General features: G+C 44.2%; 1 protein-coding gene across 4 annotated transcripts in view; it reads right to left on the bottom strand.

The window, feature by feature from the left end:
* Window positions 1–650: 650 nt before the first annotated feature.
* Window positions 651–14181, bottom strand: part of LOC107396846 (guanine nucleotide binding protein (G protein), alpha activating activity polypeptide, olfactory type) — an 81715-nt gene continuing 68184 nt past the window's right edge. For 3 of the 4 annotated variants that reach the window (XM_070553558.1, XM_070553557.1, XM_070553560.1), the window contains 7 exons: window positions 2178–2232; window positions 2035–2108; window positions 1862–1920; window positions 1663–1783; window positions 1438–1568; window positions 1290–1357; window positions 651–1204 (listed from right to left, as the gene is read on the bottom strand). In XM_070553558.1, the coding sequence (XP_070409659.1) occupies window positions 1058–1204; window positions 1290–1357; window positions 1438–1568; window positions 1663–1783; window positions 1862–1920; window positions 2035–2108; window positions 2178–2232 (655 nt within the window). In that variant the 3' untranslated portion in view covers window positions 651–1057. Of the gene's footprint in view, window positions 1205–1289; window positions 1358–1437; window positions 1569–1662; window positions 1784–1861; window positions 1921–2034; window positions 2109–2177; window positions 2233–2632; window positions 6484–14181 lie in introns of those variants that run through there. The other variant, XM_070553561.1, reaches the window with a different exon arrangement.

The raw sequence follows: 14181 nt of genomic DNA, 5'->3' as shown, positions 1-14181 counted from the left end.
TATCGATTTAAGCTGGTTTTCCAAGGGTATATTTAGTGCCCTGCCCAAGGGCATAATGAGTTTTAAGCTAGAACCTGCAGCTCTGTGGCTGAGGAGTCCGACCTCTGATCCATCTATCCCAAATTCATTTGCAGCTAGATGATGATGAAAAGCTCTTCTAGGTGTAACAAGCCCAGGGATCTCGACTGCCCGAGGCAGCTGATGTGGGTTTTTGCTCGAGATTTTGTTCCTGCACGTACAAAGGAAGGCTCCCACACCTTCGACACCTCTGGTGGGAGGAGTGGCTTCCATATGGGCCAGTGGGTGTGTTAGCTGATAGTGAGAATGGCTGCACGAGTGTGAAACTCCTCGCTGCGCCCCAAACCTATGGAGAAGGTTAGGACAGAAACAAAGTTAGTCAGCATTCGGCAACAGAGACAAAAGGGTGGCTGACACGAGCTAACTTACCTGGCAGATAAGCTACCACTGAAGTGAGGTGGTTGATTGAAGTGTGCGTTGGGATGCTTGCTACTAGTATGTGACATGAGTGTCATGGCCGCTATCCAGTTAGGACTGGTGTATTGAGATAAGTGCTTGTGAGAAATCTGCTGAGGGTGAATGCCATTCTGAGACTTTAGAACCAATATCAAGAATGAGAACTGGACACCAGAACTGTGAAAATTATCTTTAATAGCATTTTTGCAGACAAAATTAAGTTAGATTAAATAGTTAATGCAAAGTTAAAGAAATTCCAGTCTAACAAAATCTGAGCTCTAAAACTGGTCCCAGGAAGTGACATCACCATCTGAAACACCCACTTAGGGACAGGTTATAATCTTATGATGGAATATTTTAAAAACACAGAAAATTTTGTCATTTCTTTCTATGCCTAGTCTTAAAATTTAGGTTATTTACCATCCTGAAAAATCCCTGTGGTATGCCTTGGATAGCACCTCCTAAGAAAAAACAAACTAATCCACAAACATGTATTACAGGCACTGCCTATCAGCATGGATCAGATACCAAACAAGCCACTACAGAAACCTAGTCACTGAGGAAGGAGCAGGCCAGCAGCCAATCAGAGCAGCTCGTACTGCCGCAGGTGCATACGCTGAATGATGTCCCGACAGTCGTTGAAGACCCGACGGATGTTCTCTGTGTCGATGGCACAGGTAAAGTGAGGATAACAGTAATGCTTCCCATCACCGCTGGCTGTGCTGATCCTCTGAAACACCAGAGTAAACATGTTAGTTTCAACATGCCAGTGTCTACATGCTGACCTCCACAACATGGCAGCCCAGGTACTGTACCAGAAACTCATCTCTGATGAAGAACTTGGCTCTGGTCACTTTGGGGTCTTCATCAGAATCTGGAAGAGCTGTAAACAAAGAATGAGAAGTGCACCTGACATGTTTGTTAGCACATGCGAGTTCATACTTGTGTTTTTGTTTTTTTTACCATCAGCAGGAACCTGGTAGTTTTTATATTCTGGAAAATAATCTTCCAGTTTAGATTTTCCTGCCAGTATCTTGTCAGCCAGCACATCCTGTTTGTTCAGAAACAATATCACCGAGATAGTTTTCAGAAACCTACAGCCAATCACAGACCAGGGAGAATTAGCTCCAGCCAATAATAGAGCAGAGAGCATTACCAATCAGAGAAGAGGGTGTACTGATGCAGTACCTATTGGTCCAGATAGATCTGAACAGATCCAGGGACTCTCGGAGTCGGTTGGTGGAGTTGTCCTCTCTGATCACCATGTTGTAGCTGCTGCTGGCTGCCACAAAGATGATGGCCGTCACATCTGGAAGGCCAGAACATACACAAGAATGGGTCCAGGTTCCATTGGAGAGACATTTAACTCAACATGTGTGGTTCTCACCATTGAAACATTGGATCCACTTCCTGCGCTCGTCCCTCTGACCCCCTACATCAAACATACTGAAAAATACCTCCAGTTAGACCATATTTATCTGGACCAGACTGGCTGGACGTGACACCGAAACCACAGTGGCCCCAGCTAAACTCATAATTCAGACCACATGAAGGACGCACTGGAAGTTCACTTTGTCCACCTGGAACCTGGTTTCAAAGATCCCAGAAGTCAAAACCCGACAGCGCAATAAATCCTGCAGGAGGAGAAAAAATGTGAGGTGGAATCTTCCAAGATGCTGCAACCTGACGGGTTGGTGCTTTACCTGGTCAGTGGGGGTGTAGTCGTTCCTCCGGATGGCGCTCAACCGGTCCAGGAAGCTGGAATAGAGAAGAGAACCTCTTGCTGGTCTTGTTGTCGCTTCTCCAGTTGTTAGCTGAGCTAACTCTGCTGTGACCCCCCTCATCCACGTTTACCACGTTGCATCCCTCAGGTGTGTGTATACACACACACACACACCTTATGATTATGAGTTGAAGCCCTAACCCACTATCGCCCCTAGAAAGAGTATGGCTCTAACAGGCAGTGGCTTCTGCCATGTCAGAAGGAACCACTTCCACCTCCTTTAAGGAACATCATGAAATAAAACTATATATTTTATTGTCCCACAGTTAGAAATCTTTGGCCTAACAGCTGTTGTGGCATGGATCCTTCATGTTCCGCCCAGGCACCGTAGATACCTGGGTGGAACATAAAGGATATATAGAATTCCCATCTCACCCTCTGCAGGTGGTCTAATCCTTCCCAGCTCGGGTTCTCTACCAGAGGCCTTGGAGCTTGAGGGTTCTGCAGTATCTTAGCTGTTCCGAGAACTGCTCTTGTCTGGACAGAGATGTCTGATGTTTTCCTGGGATCTGCTTCAGCCACTCCTCCAGTCTGGGGGTTACTGCCCTGATGACCACGGGCACCACCGATGTCTTCACTCTCCAGGCTATCTCAAGTTCTTCTATGAAGCCCTGGAATCCCTCTAGTTTTTCATGTTCCTTTTTCCTGATGAAGCATCACGTGGTATTGCCACATCAACCACAAAAGCTGTCCTCTGTTTATCCACCACCACAATGTCTGCTTGGTTTGCCATCACCATTTTAGCAGTCTGGGTCTGGAAGTCCCACAGGATCTTATACACACAATTAGTCCCCACACTTGTAAGGAGCGTGCTACAACCACCGCTGCCTCCGCCCTGAACCAACAGCTGAGAATAATGACAATCAGTGGTTGGGAGAAAAGGACGCCGACAGCTTTAAAGACATTTTGGAACAGACCCTTGGGGTCATTTTGGTTTAATGAGTTCACTGTCGGTGAAGAGAAGTCCCTGTTTTGGCCACAGTGGTGTCTATCTGTAAAGATAAAAGAGTAAACATATTTGGTTTTGTATTGTATTATCACCCAGTTAGCTATCCCCGAAGACATCGTGTTGTTTCTAGTGTACTTTTGTGTAAACGTTTATTGTTGAGGTCAGAGATGTCTGACAGAGTGCCAAGAAATCTCCTTTTCATCTGACTTCACCTCTTGGTCCAACACAGACCTTAAAAGAGGGATATTCTTGATTTCCAGCCAAAATGCTAAATCAAGCCAGGTCTCAAAATAGAACACATTTTATCAGCCCAGAACCACCTTTTTCAGAACCAAACCACTATTTTGTCTCAGTCATACACCAATGCCCCCCTTTTTATAGCTTTTTGCCCCTCGATCAAGGAAGGAGTTGACTGCGCTTCCTGGACTCGGCCGTTCCTTTGCCGCGCCCTGGCGATGGTTGGACCCGCTAGTGCCTTGTCTAGTGCCATTGGTGGGCGGGCCTGTCTTGTGGAATCCTTTCACTGTATCAGGGTACATCTATTCCCAGTGAGCTGTGCTGGATCTGGGCCTGACTCTGCGAGAGAGCCTCCACGTGACACTCGGATAGAGCTGCTGAACGGTACCCAGCTTGGTCTGATCAATGCCAGGTCTGTGCTGAATAAGACTTTTATTCTGAAAGAGTTTTTTAATCGACCATGAACTGAGTTTTATGTGCATCTGTGAGAGCTGGATTTCTCCGGGTGACTCCAGTGCGCTGGTAGAACTTGTTCCAGTGGGCCGTAACCGTTTTATGGTTCCAAGAACACCAGGCCGAGCTGGAGGTCTGGTTGTTGTTTATAGGCAGCTCACTCCTTCTGTGATACCTGCCTGTTTGAAGTTGGCCCATCTCCTCGACTACTCGTGGAAGTGATATATCGTCCTCTGAAGTATGACTGAACTTCTGAAGGATTTTTATGACTTTGTTGTGGACAGCCTGCTGAAATATGATCATGTTTTACTTCTTGGTGATTTTAATATACATATTTATTGCCCTGATAACCTACTTTCCAGAGACTTCTAGGACTAGTTAGGCTCTTTTAATCCCACACAATGGGCCGTTTATCTCATGTTAAAGGGCACATGTTGGATTTGATTCTTTCTTTTGGTCTAACTGCTGTTGAGATCATCCCGTCTACATTTTCAGACCCCTCACCTGTTCTTTGTGATTTTATTTGGCCTTCCTTCCCTGCTGTGAAGGATAGTGAGCCTAGGAGGTGTCGTGTTTTAAATGCAGAAAGGGTTGCAGAGTTTGCTGCTCTTTTAACTTTAGAAGAGGAGAGACTGAACTCTGTGTCTCTCAACACTGAGGAGTTCTCTCGTCAGTTTGATGTGCTCTGCAGAAACATTTTGGACTGTTGCCCCTTCCAAGGTCAGGAAGCCTAGCCAAGGTAGGGAGCCCTGGTTCTCTGATGCTACTCGTGCGTGCAGGCTGCAGAAAGGCAGTGGAAGAAGGATGGTCTGCAGATCTCTCGTGACATCTTTCGAGGATCCTTGGCTACATACCAAGAAGCTGTGCGGAAGGCCAGGATAGCATATTTCGCTGACCTAGTCTCTGCTAATTCACATGACCCAAAACACTTTTTCAGCACACTGAACTCTGTGTTGGAACTTCAAGACCCTGACTTAACTCCTTCCAAGGCTGGTGACTGTTATGATTTTCACAAGTTTTTTGTTGAGAAAATATCTATGATTAGATCGGCAATGTCGGGTGCTGTTTGTGAGTCTATGCTGCCTGCCATGGCTCGCGCCACACTGGCATCTTTTGACCCAGTCTCTCTAGCTGAGTTGGGAGGTTAGTCACTCATCAAAAGCCTGCTGGCTCACCTCTCGACGTCCTGCCATCTTGCCTCTGTAAGGAGACCCTCTCCACACTGGGTCCATTTATTTTAACTATTATAAATGGTAGCCTGCACTCGGGTTCTGTTCCATCTTCAATGAAAGATGCAGTGGTCATACCGATACTAAAGAAGTCAGGTTCTGACATGTCTGTTCTGGAAAATTATCGGCCCATCTCCAAACTTCCTTTCATTTCCAAACTATTGGAAAAGGTTGTCTATCAGCAGCTAATGTCTTTCTTGGATGATTCTGATATATTTGAGATTTTCCAATCTGGTTTTAGGGCTGGACATAGCACAGAGTCTGCACTGTTGATGGTTTGAAATGACGCCTTTATAGCCATGGACCAGGGAGCAGCTGTGGTACTGTTGTTATTGTACCTAACAGCAGCCTTTGATATGGTTAACCATGAGATTCTGCTGGATCGCCTGGAGCAATGGGTGGAAATCACAGGGTCTGCCCTTCAGTGGCTACGCTCTTGTCTTTTGGGTAGGAGGTTCCGTGTCATGGTGGGTGATGCTGTGTCACCTTGGGAAGACTTGCAATGGGGAGTACCTCAGGATTCTGTCTTGGGGCCACTACTATTTTCTCTTTATTTACGTCTGCTGGGGACTTTTCAGTGTAACGACAATGTTAAGTTTCATCTGTATGCAGATGATTGCCAGATCTATGTTCTGGTTTGTCCAGGAGAGTGGAGCTCCATTGTTAATCTCCTGGCTTGTCTAAAGGATGCCAAGTTATGGCTAGCAGCTAATCACCATCACGTGAACGATACAAAGACTGAGCTTATTACATTTCTCCCTAGTGAACCGAGTGTGAGTTCTGCCTCTGATCTAGTTGCCCTCTCACCCTAAAAGAAGCCAGTTGTCACCAGCCTGGGGGTGAGCTGGATGCAGCACTCAAACTGGAGTCTCACATTATTATGGTTGTAAGGGTCTGCTTCTTTCACCTGCAACGGCTGACAAAAATCAAGCTCATGTTGTTCCGAGCACATCTGGAAGTCAGTGCTCCACGCATTTGTTTTTTCTAGGCTCGACTACTGTAACGCTATATGTTGGGTAGAGCCAGGCAGTAATGAATCATCTCCAGTTGGTTCGGAACTCGGCAGCCAGGTTTCTGACAGGGACGATGAAATTAGCACATATTACTCCTGTGCTGACATAGTTACACTGGCTTCCTGTAGTCTTTCAGGTGACATTTAAGGTCCTCTGCTTTGTCTACCATTCTCTATATGGTGGTGCTCCACCATACTTGGCAGCACTATTAACATCGCCCACCCCATCATGACCTCTACGCTTGGCTGAGCTAGAGCTACTGACTGTTCCTCACTCCTGGTATAGATTGAGAGGAGATCGGGCTTTGTCAGTCTTAGCTCCATCCCTCTGGAATGAGCTGCCACTCAGCATCAAACAGTCACCCTCACTGCATGTCTTCAAGAGTCGCTTGAAGACTAATTTTTATCGTTTGGCTTTTATGTGACTTGGCTTTATGCTTCTTATACATATACAGTTGTGGTCAGAAGTTTACATACATTTGTAAAAAATATAATATAATGGCTCTACTGAGTGTCCCGTTATTTCTAAAACTCTGATTTTTCTCTGATAGAGTGATTGGAACAGATACTTCTTTGTCACAAAAAACATTCATGAAGTTTGGTTCTTTAATGTCTTTATTATGGGTTAACAGAGAAAAGTGATCACATTTGCTGGGTCACAAATATACATACAGCAACATGAACTAGCAATTTAGGTGACTTAGAAACGTGTCAGTGAACTGAGCTTCATAGCATGGCCTCTTAACTTCTTGTGAGTGATTATGAGTGACTACAGCTGGTGACTTCTCTTAGGACAGGTAAATAGGGCTCATTGGATACAAACGCCCACAAACGCTACAATGGGAAAGTCAAAGGAGCTCAGCATGGATCTGAAAAAGCGAATTATTGACTTGAACAAGTCAGGAAAGTCACTTGGGGCCATTTCAAAGCAGCTGCAGGTCCCAAGAGCAACAGTGCAAACAATTGTTTGTAAGTATAAGGTGCATGGCACTGTTTCATCACTGCCAAGATCAGGACGAAAACGCAAGCTATCACCTGCTGCTGAGAGAAAATTGGTCAGGAGGGTAAAGAGTGAACCAAGAATCACCAAAAAGCAGATCTGCCAAGAATTAGAAGCTGCTGGAACACAGGTGTCATTGTCCACAGTCAAACGTGTTTTGCATCTCCATGGACTGAGAGGCTGCCGTGCAAGAAAGAAGCCCTTGCTCCAAAAGCGGCACCTTAAGGCTCGACTGAAGTTTGCTGCTGATCACATGGACAAAGATAAGACCTTCTGGAGGAACGTTCTGTGGTCAGACGAAACGAAAATCGAGCTTTTTGGCCACAATGCCCAGCAATATGTTTGGAGGAGAAAAGGTGAGGCCTTTAACCCCAAGAACACCATGCCTACAGTCAAGCATGGTGGTGGGAATATTATGCTGTGGGGCTGTTTTGCTGCCAATGGAACTGGTGCTTTACAGAGAGTAAATGGGATAATGAAGAAGGAGGATTACCTTCACATTCTTCAACATAACCTCAAATCATCAGCACGAAGGTTGGGTCTTGGGCGCAGTTGGGTGTTCCAACAGGACAATGACCCCAAACACACATCAAAAGTGGTAAAGGAATGGCTAAATCAGGCTAGAATAAGGGTTTTAGAATGGCCTTCTCAAAGTCCTGACTTAAACCCAATTGAAAACATGTGGACAGTGCTGAAGAAACAAGTCCATGTCAGAAAGCCTTCAAATTTAACTGAACTTCACCAATTCTGTCAAGAGGAGTGGTCAAAGATTCAACCAGAAGCTTGCCAGAAGCTTGTGGATGGCTACCAAAAGCGCCTAATTGAAGTGAAAATGGCTAAGGGACATGTAACCAAATATTAGCACTGCTGTATGTATATTTGTGACGCAGCAAATGTGATCACTTTTCTCTGTTAACCCATAATAAAGACATTAAAGAACCAAACTTCATGAATGTTATTTGTGACAAAGAAGTATCTGTTCCAATCACTCTATCAGAGAAAAATCAGAGTTTTAGAAATAACGGGACACTCAGTAGAGCCATTATATTATATTTTTTACAAGTGTATGTAAACTTCTGACCACAACTGTGTGTATATATATATATATATATATATATATATATATATATATATATATATATATATATACACCAAATGTGGATCGTTATGTTGATCTTGGCCCTCTTTCTCCATACTCAAAACCAGTTGTTACCAGTTTGAGAGTGAAACTTGATGCTGGACTTAAATTTGATGCTCACATCAATTCCGTGATCCGGTCCAATTTCTTTCACCTGAGACGCCTTGCTAAAATCAAGCCCATGCTGTCAAGAGCCCACCTGGAGCGGGTACTGCATGCCTTTGTAATTTCTAGACTTGATTACTGCAACTCTCTATATGCAGGGTTGTGTCAGTCATCACTGCGTCGCCTACAGGTTGTGCAGAACAGCGCAGCCAGGTTCCTGACTGGGACCAGGAAACGGGACCACATCAGTCCGGTTCTGGCCTCCTTGCACTGGCTTCCAGTTTGCTATCGTGCACAATTCAAAATCCTCGTCTTTGTTTATCATTTCTTCCAGGGTGGTGCTCCCCCTATCTAGCCCCACTCCTGAACAAACATTCCCCATCACGCGCTCTGCGCTCCTCTGAACAAGGCCTGCTCGCTGGCCCTCGGTCTAGGTGTCGTACCCGCGGGGACCGGGCTTTCTCAGTCCTAGCACCGTCACTCTGGAACCAGTGGCCACCCTCAGTTAGGCTGTCCCCATCTCTGCCAGTCTTTAAGAGTCGCCTAAAAACCCACCTCCTCCGCTTGGCGTTTCCAGAACATGTTTGATTTTGGCCTCTTTTATGTTGATTTTATTTCACAGTTTTCATTGGTTCACTCTATCCCTTGTTTTACCCATCTGTCCTGTACTAGAAAGTTTCACCTTTTTTTTGTAATTTGTATTTTGTAATTTGAATTGCTTTTATTTCTGAATTGCTTTCATTTTTGATTTATTCACTATATTTGTACTTCTACTGAACCATGTTCAGCGCCTTGGGCTTCCTGACATGGTTGCGGAAGGCACTTTATAAATAAAGCTTTGATTGATTGATTGATTGATTGATTACCGTAAATCCTCTAATACAGACCTGTATTCAATTAACGGCCAGGTCTCATATTTTGGCCGGTGTCAGAGTCGGTGGAGGTGAATAATGGCCGGTTTCTTACTGTGGCCGGGTGGAATGTGGTAACAAGCAAGTACGGGGGCTGTTGTGTCATCGTCTCACTTTTGATTTGCCAGTGACAGACCGCGAGGGTAACTTTAACCATGTGGAGACGAAGAGGAGGCGAAACTTTGATATTAAGTTCAAAGAGAATGTGCTGATTATGCTGCAGAACACTGGGGAGCAGTAGGGGTTGTATGAACTAGTCGACTTCGCTATAGTGACTTTTTATGCCTGTCATCGACTAGTCGCTGTCACGTGATAATGACCGGCAAGATGCAGTCCACGGAAAAGACAGCAGCCTGCTGTCAGCAGGTGACAAGCTCCTGCGCATCGGGAGGCAACGCGCTGTGCCAGAGCGTAGGTACTGACACGCGATCGTTCATATCGGTTCATTTCCTTTAATGTTTTCTGTCTTTTATTTGCGCCTGATGCGTTTCGCTGCTGTGGAGAGGAGCGCATCACCTTGTCCTCCGGCGATGCACTGATCACTGATGCGGCCGCCAAGCAGCGAGCGCTCCGCTGTTTTAGAGGTCGGTAGATCTTTTAGAACTGCAGTTCAAAGGTAACTCATAAGGTGAATATATATGAACCCAGGTAGCAGTTTCTCTTTAGGATTGAGAGGAGATGCAGGAAGATAATAAACAGGCAGGACAGAAAAATAGTCAAATAAAAACAAGTTAGTTTTTGTACCTGCTGGTTGCAACAAACAGACACCATTGAAGGTCATCAGAAGTGAGGAACAGAAAATGAAATAATTATTTTAATGTTTAGAGCAGCAGGAACTCCGAGAGGCTGCAGGCGCATCAGTGAGTTTGCGGCCGCTGCACAGGGGGAGGGGGTAGAGGGCTGAAGCAGGGGGAGGGGGGAGAGGGCTGAAGCAGAAACTACCGTTGTTAAAAGAAATGTTTAACTTTGAAAATGTGGGCGCTATTTTAATTGTCAAAAACTCCAGCGAACCATTAGTTCATTTTGCTCAAATAGAAATAGAGGCCTGCCTCTAATACTGTTCCTCCTTCCAATAAAGGCCTGGAGCTTGATGAGCTTGAGTCAAATACAGGCCCGGGCCTGTATTAGAGGATTTACGGTATACACACACACACACACACATATATATATATATATATATAATTTTTTTCAGCTTTTATGTTTGTATGTGGTTTTAAGACTTTTTTATCACTCTCTTTTTATATTAATCTATGTTATGTACTTCCACAGAGGCAGTGGAAGGCGCTCCATAAATAACGCTTGATTGATTGATTGAAATACTGATTTAATATTTATGTTTTTGCCACATTTTAAAATCAGAAAACAGTTTTTTAAATTTTGAAACATTTTGGACTGATATTAATACAACAATAATTTATTTTAACAACAATAAAACTAAATACAATTGGTACTAGGAAACTTTTGCTTCCACCACTCAATCCCTTGGGAAGTGGGGGATATGTAGTATTGCAAAGGCCAGCTCAGTGGCCTATTGGTAGAGTGTCCGCCCTGGCACTGGGAGAGGGTTCAATTTCCGGTCGGGTCATACCAAAGACCTTAAAAATGGGACCCAATGCCCCCCTGTTTGACACTCAGCTTTAAGGGGTTGGATTGGGACATTAAACCACCAAATAGTTCCCAAGTGCAGCCCCAGCTGCAACTCACTGCTCCCCCCACGGGGATGGGTCAAATGCGGAGATGAATTTCACCAGTGTGTGATGATGACTATGGCACTTTAACTTTAATACCAAAGGTCCTGACACTGCACAACCATCTTCACTTTGCCCCAGAAGTTGTGTGTTTCTGAGTCTGTTTATAACCATCTCTAGCCTGGGCCATCTGGGAGAAGTGTCGTAACAAAGTCCCTCTCCTTTATCTGTCCTGCAAGTCGCAAGTCACTACTTAAGAAGCCCAGTCTTGACCCCTCTACTGTGTCTAATTACAGGCCTATTTCAAAACTTCCATTCCTTTCAAAGGTTCTGGAAAAGGTGGTGTATTTGCAATTGACGGAGTTTTTGCATGCAAATGATATTTGTGAAAAATTCCAGTCAGGTTTTAAGAAGGGACATAGCACAGAGACTGCACTGCTCAGGGTCTTAAACGATATTCTTTTAGCTACTGACTCTGGGGATTTTGTGGTTCTGGTACAGTTGGATTTGTCTGCTGCCTTTGACACCGTGGATCACAGTCTCCTGATTTCACGGTTAGCAGAGTCTGTTGGGATTCGAGGAGTTGCTTTGGACTGGTTTAAGTCCTATTTGGCTGAGAGGTCGTTTAGTGTGTCATTAGGTGGCTTCACGTCATCTCCCTCACCTCTAGTTTGTGGGGTTCCACAAGGATCGGTACTGGGTCCGTTATTGTTCTCTCTGTATTTGCTACCTCTGGGTTCTATTTTTACAAAACATGGATGTTCTTTTCATCTATATGCAGACGACACCCAGGTTTATATTCCCATTAAACGTGGCCTACCCAATTCTCTGGATCCTCTTCTAAACTGCCTAGATGAGGTTAAAACCTGGATGTCTGCAAATTTTTTACATTTTAATAATGACAAGACTGAGGTCATGCTTTTTAGTCCTAGTGTGTCCAGTGGGCCATGTTCTGCTGACCTTGGTCCACTAGCCCTTTTCTTGAAACCTGTAGCGACCAGTCTGGGAGTCCGGCTTGACAGTGACCTGCTTCTGGAAAAGTAAATCAGTGCCGTCACCAAAGCCAGTTTTTATCAGTTAAGGAGGATTGCCAAGGTTAAGCGTCTGCTCTCAAGTCATGACTTTGAGACGGTGATTCACGCGTTAATTACATCACGTCTAGACTATTGCAACGCACTGTACCTTGGTCTTCCTCAGTCTCACCTGTCCCGTCTTCAAATGGTGCTAAATGCAGCAGCACGCCTATTGACGGGTTCGAGAAAGAGGGAGCACATCACCCCAATTTTAGCTTCGCTGCACTGGCTGCCTGTGGTTTATAGGGTCCAGTACAAGGTTCTTTTATTGGCTTTTAGAGCTGTACATGGCCTTGCTCCGCAGTATCTGTGTGAACTTTTAGTAACTTTCTCCCTGTCTCGGTCACTGAGGTCAACCGACCTGTTTCTCCTGGTGGTGCCGAGAACAAAGAGAAAGCTCAGGGGTGATAGAGCTTTCTCAGTAGCAGCTCCAAGGTTGTGGAATGCACTCCCGATTCAGATTAGGATGGTTTCATCACTGTCGGGTTTTAAATCACTCTTAAAGACTCGTCTGTTCTCAGTTGCTTTTAATTCAGTTTGAGAATGCATCTGTTTTAGTAGCTTTTATGTCAGTTTGATATGTTTGTTTTATCATGATTTTACCTTGTGATGAACTTTTTATCTTGTTTTTAGAATTTTTGAGGAAATTCTGTTTGTTTTGTCTTGTTAAGCACTTTGGCCAGCTTTTATGCTGTTATAAAGTGCTATATAAATAAAGTTGACTTGACTTGACAAGACCGAATTGTAACCGATAGAAAATACCTTATTCTGTCTTGTACAATGATCGTCTCACTACAGATTCATAAAGATCATTACTTAATAACGGTTTAATCTAAAGTCTTGATTGCTTGACAGTAATGATGAATCAGAATAACTGTTTATTGTTGCATTATTTCAGATCTTAAACACATCAAACAAACCTACTTCATGAGTTAATGATTTTTTGATCAGTTATGTCACATGGGGGTTCTTAGAAAAGATCAGGGGACTCTGTTAACGCCCCCTACATTTTATGGCCTCTGATTGATCCAACACAGACCCTTAAAAGATTGGAAACACGCCCTAGTCAGCAATTACAGCCTAATAAGGCTAAATGAACACTTCTCGGGAGCTCAAGCCAGATCTTTCAACATGCTACTTTTAACAGCATCAAACCACCACCTTTTCAGAATCAACAACTATTATTTGCTTTAATCTGCAAAAACTTCATCAGAGGTCAACCAACCTGCCAGCTTCCAGCAGACCCCAGAGAGTAAATGATAAATGATGAATGACCCGCACTTGTGCAGCGCCTCTCAGAGTAAGGACTCCAAAGCGCTTTACACTACAGTGTATCATTCATCCATTCAAACACTGATGGTGATGAGCTACGATGTAGCCACAGCTGCCCTGGGGCGCACTGACAGAGGAGAGGCTGCCGAGCACAGGCGCCACCGGTCCCTCCGACCACCACCAGCAGGCAAGGTGGGTTAAGTGTCTTGCCCAAGGACACAACAGCAGAATTCTCTGACTGGAGCCAGGATTGAACCTGCAACCTTCCAATTAGGACAACCCGCTCAAGCTGTTGAGCTACTGCTGCCCCAATAAGTACCTTAGCCATGCAGGTTTAAAGGAACTACGACCTTTGATACTCCAGAAGTCATAACAAATCGGCTGCTCGAGACAACTTCGCTGCCAGCTGGATCTCCAAGGACTCTTGTCACACAGGTATGGTAGTCTCTTCACACTAGCACTGGATGGGTTAATATTGATTTGAAAACTAATCAAACATCACTAAATTAAGCAAGATTATTTTTTTGCAATCCCATATTTCACATCCTTTCCTAAGAAACCTAAATAGATTCTTATTAACATCTTAGATCGTGTTTCGTTATTGTCTCAGTTGATATTACCTTGAATAATCATTTATCTCGTTATTCTGTTTAATAAGTCGTAGAAATATAGTAATACATTATTTTAGAAACCATATTTTTGCTTCTGTGTCAAATTATTGGTAAGTGTTGGTTCCCTGGCTACCCAAATTACTGATTTCCAGTGTCAATCAAATATTAAAGGTTCAATAATATTAATGAGTCATATTTTTATGGAACACTATATGTTGTTGGTATGTTGTAGGCGTGGTTTTGGTG

This window comes from Nothobranchius furzeri, chromosome 7, assembly GCF_043380555.1.
Source record: "Nothobranchius furzeri strain GRZ-AD chromosome 7, NfurGRZ-RIMD1, whole genome shotgun sequence".
NCBI classification, from domain to species: Eukaryota; Metazoa; Chordata; class Actinopteri; order Cyprinodontiformes; family Nothobranchiidae; genus Nothobranchius; species Nothobranchius furzeri.
This window is presented reverse-complemented; position numbering and strand designations above follow the sequence as displayed.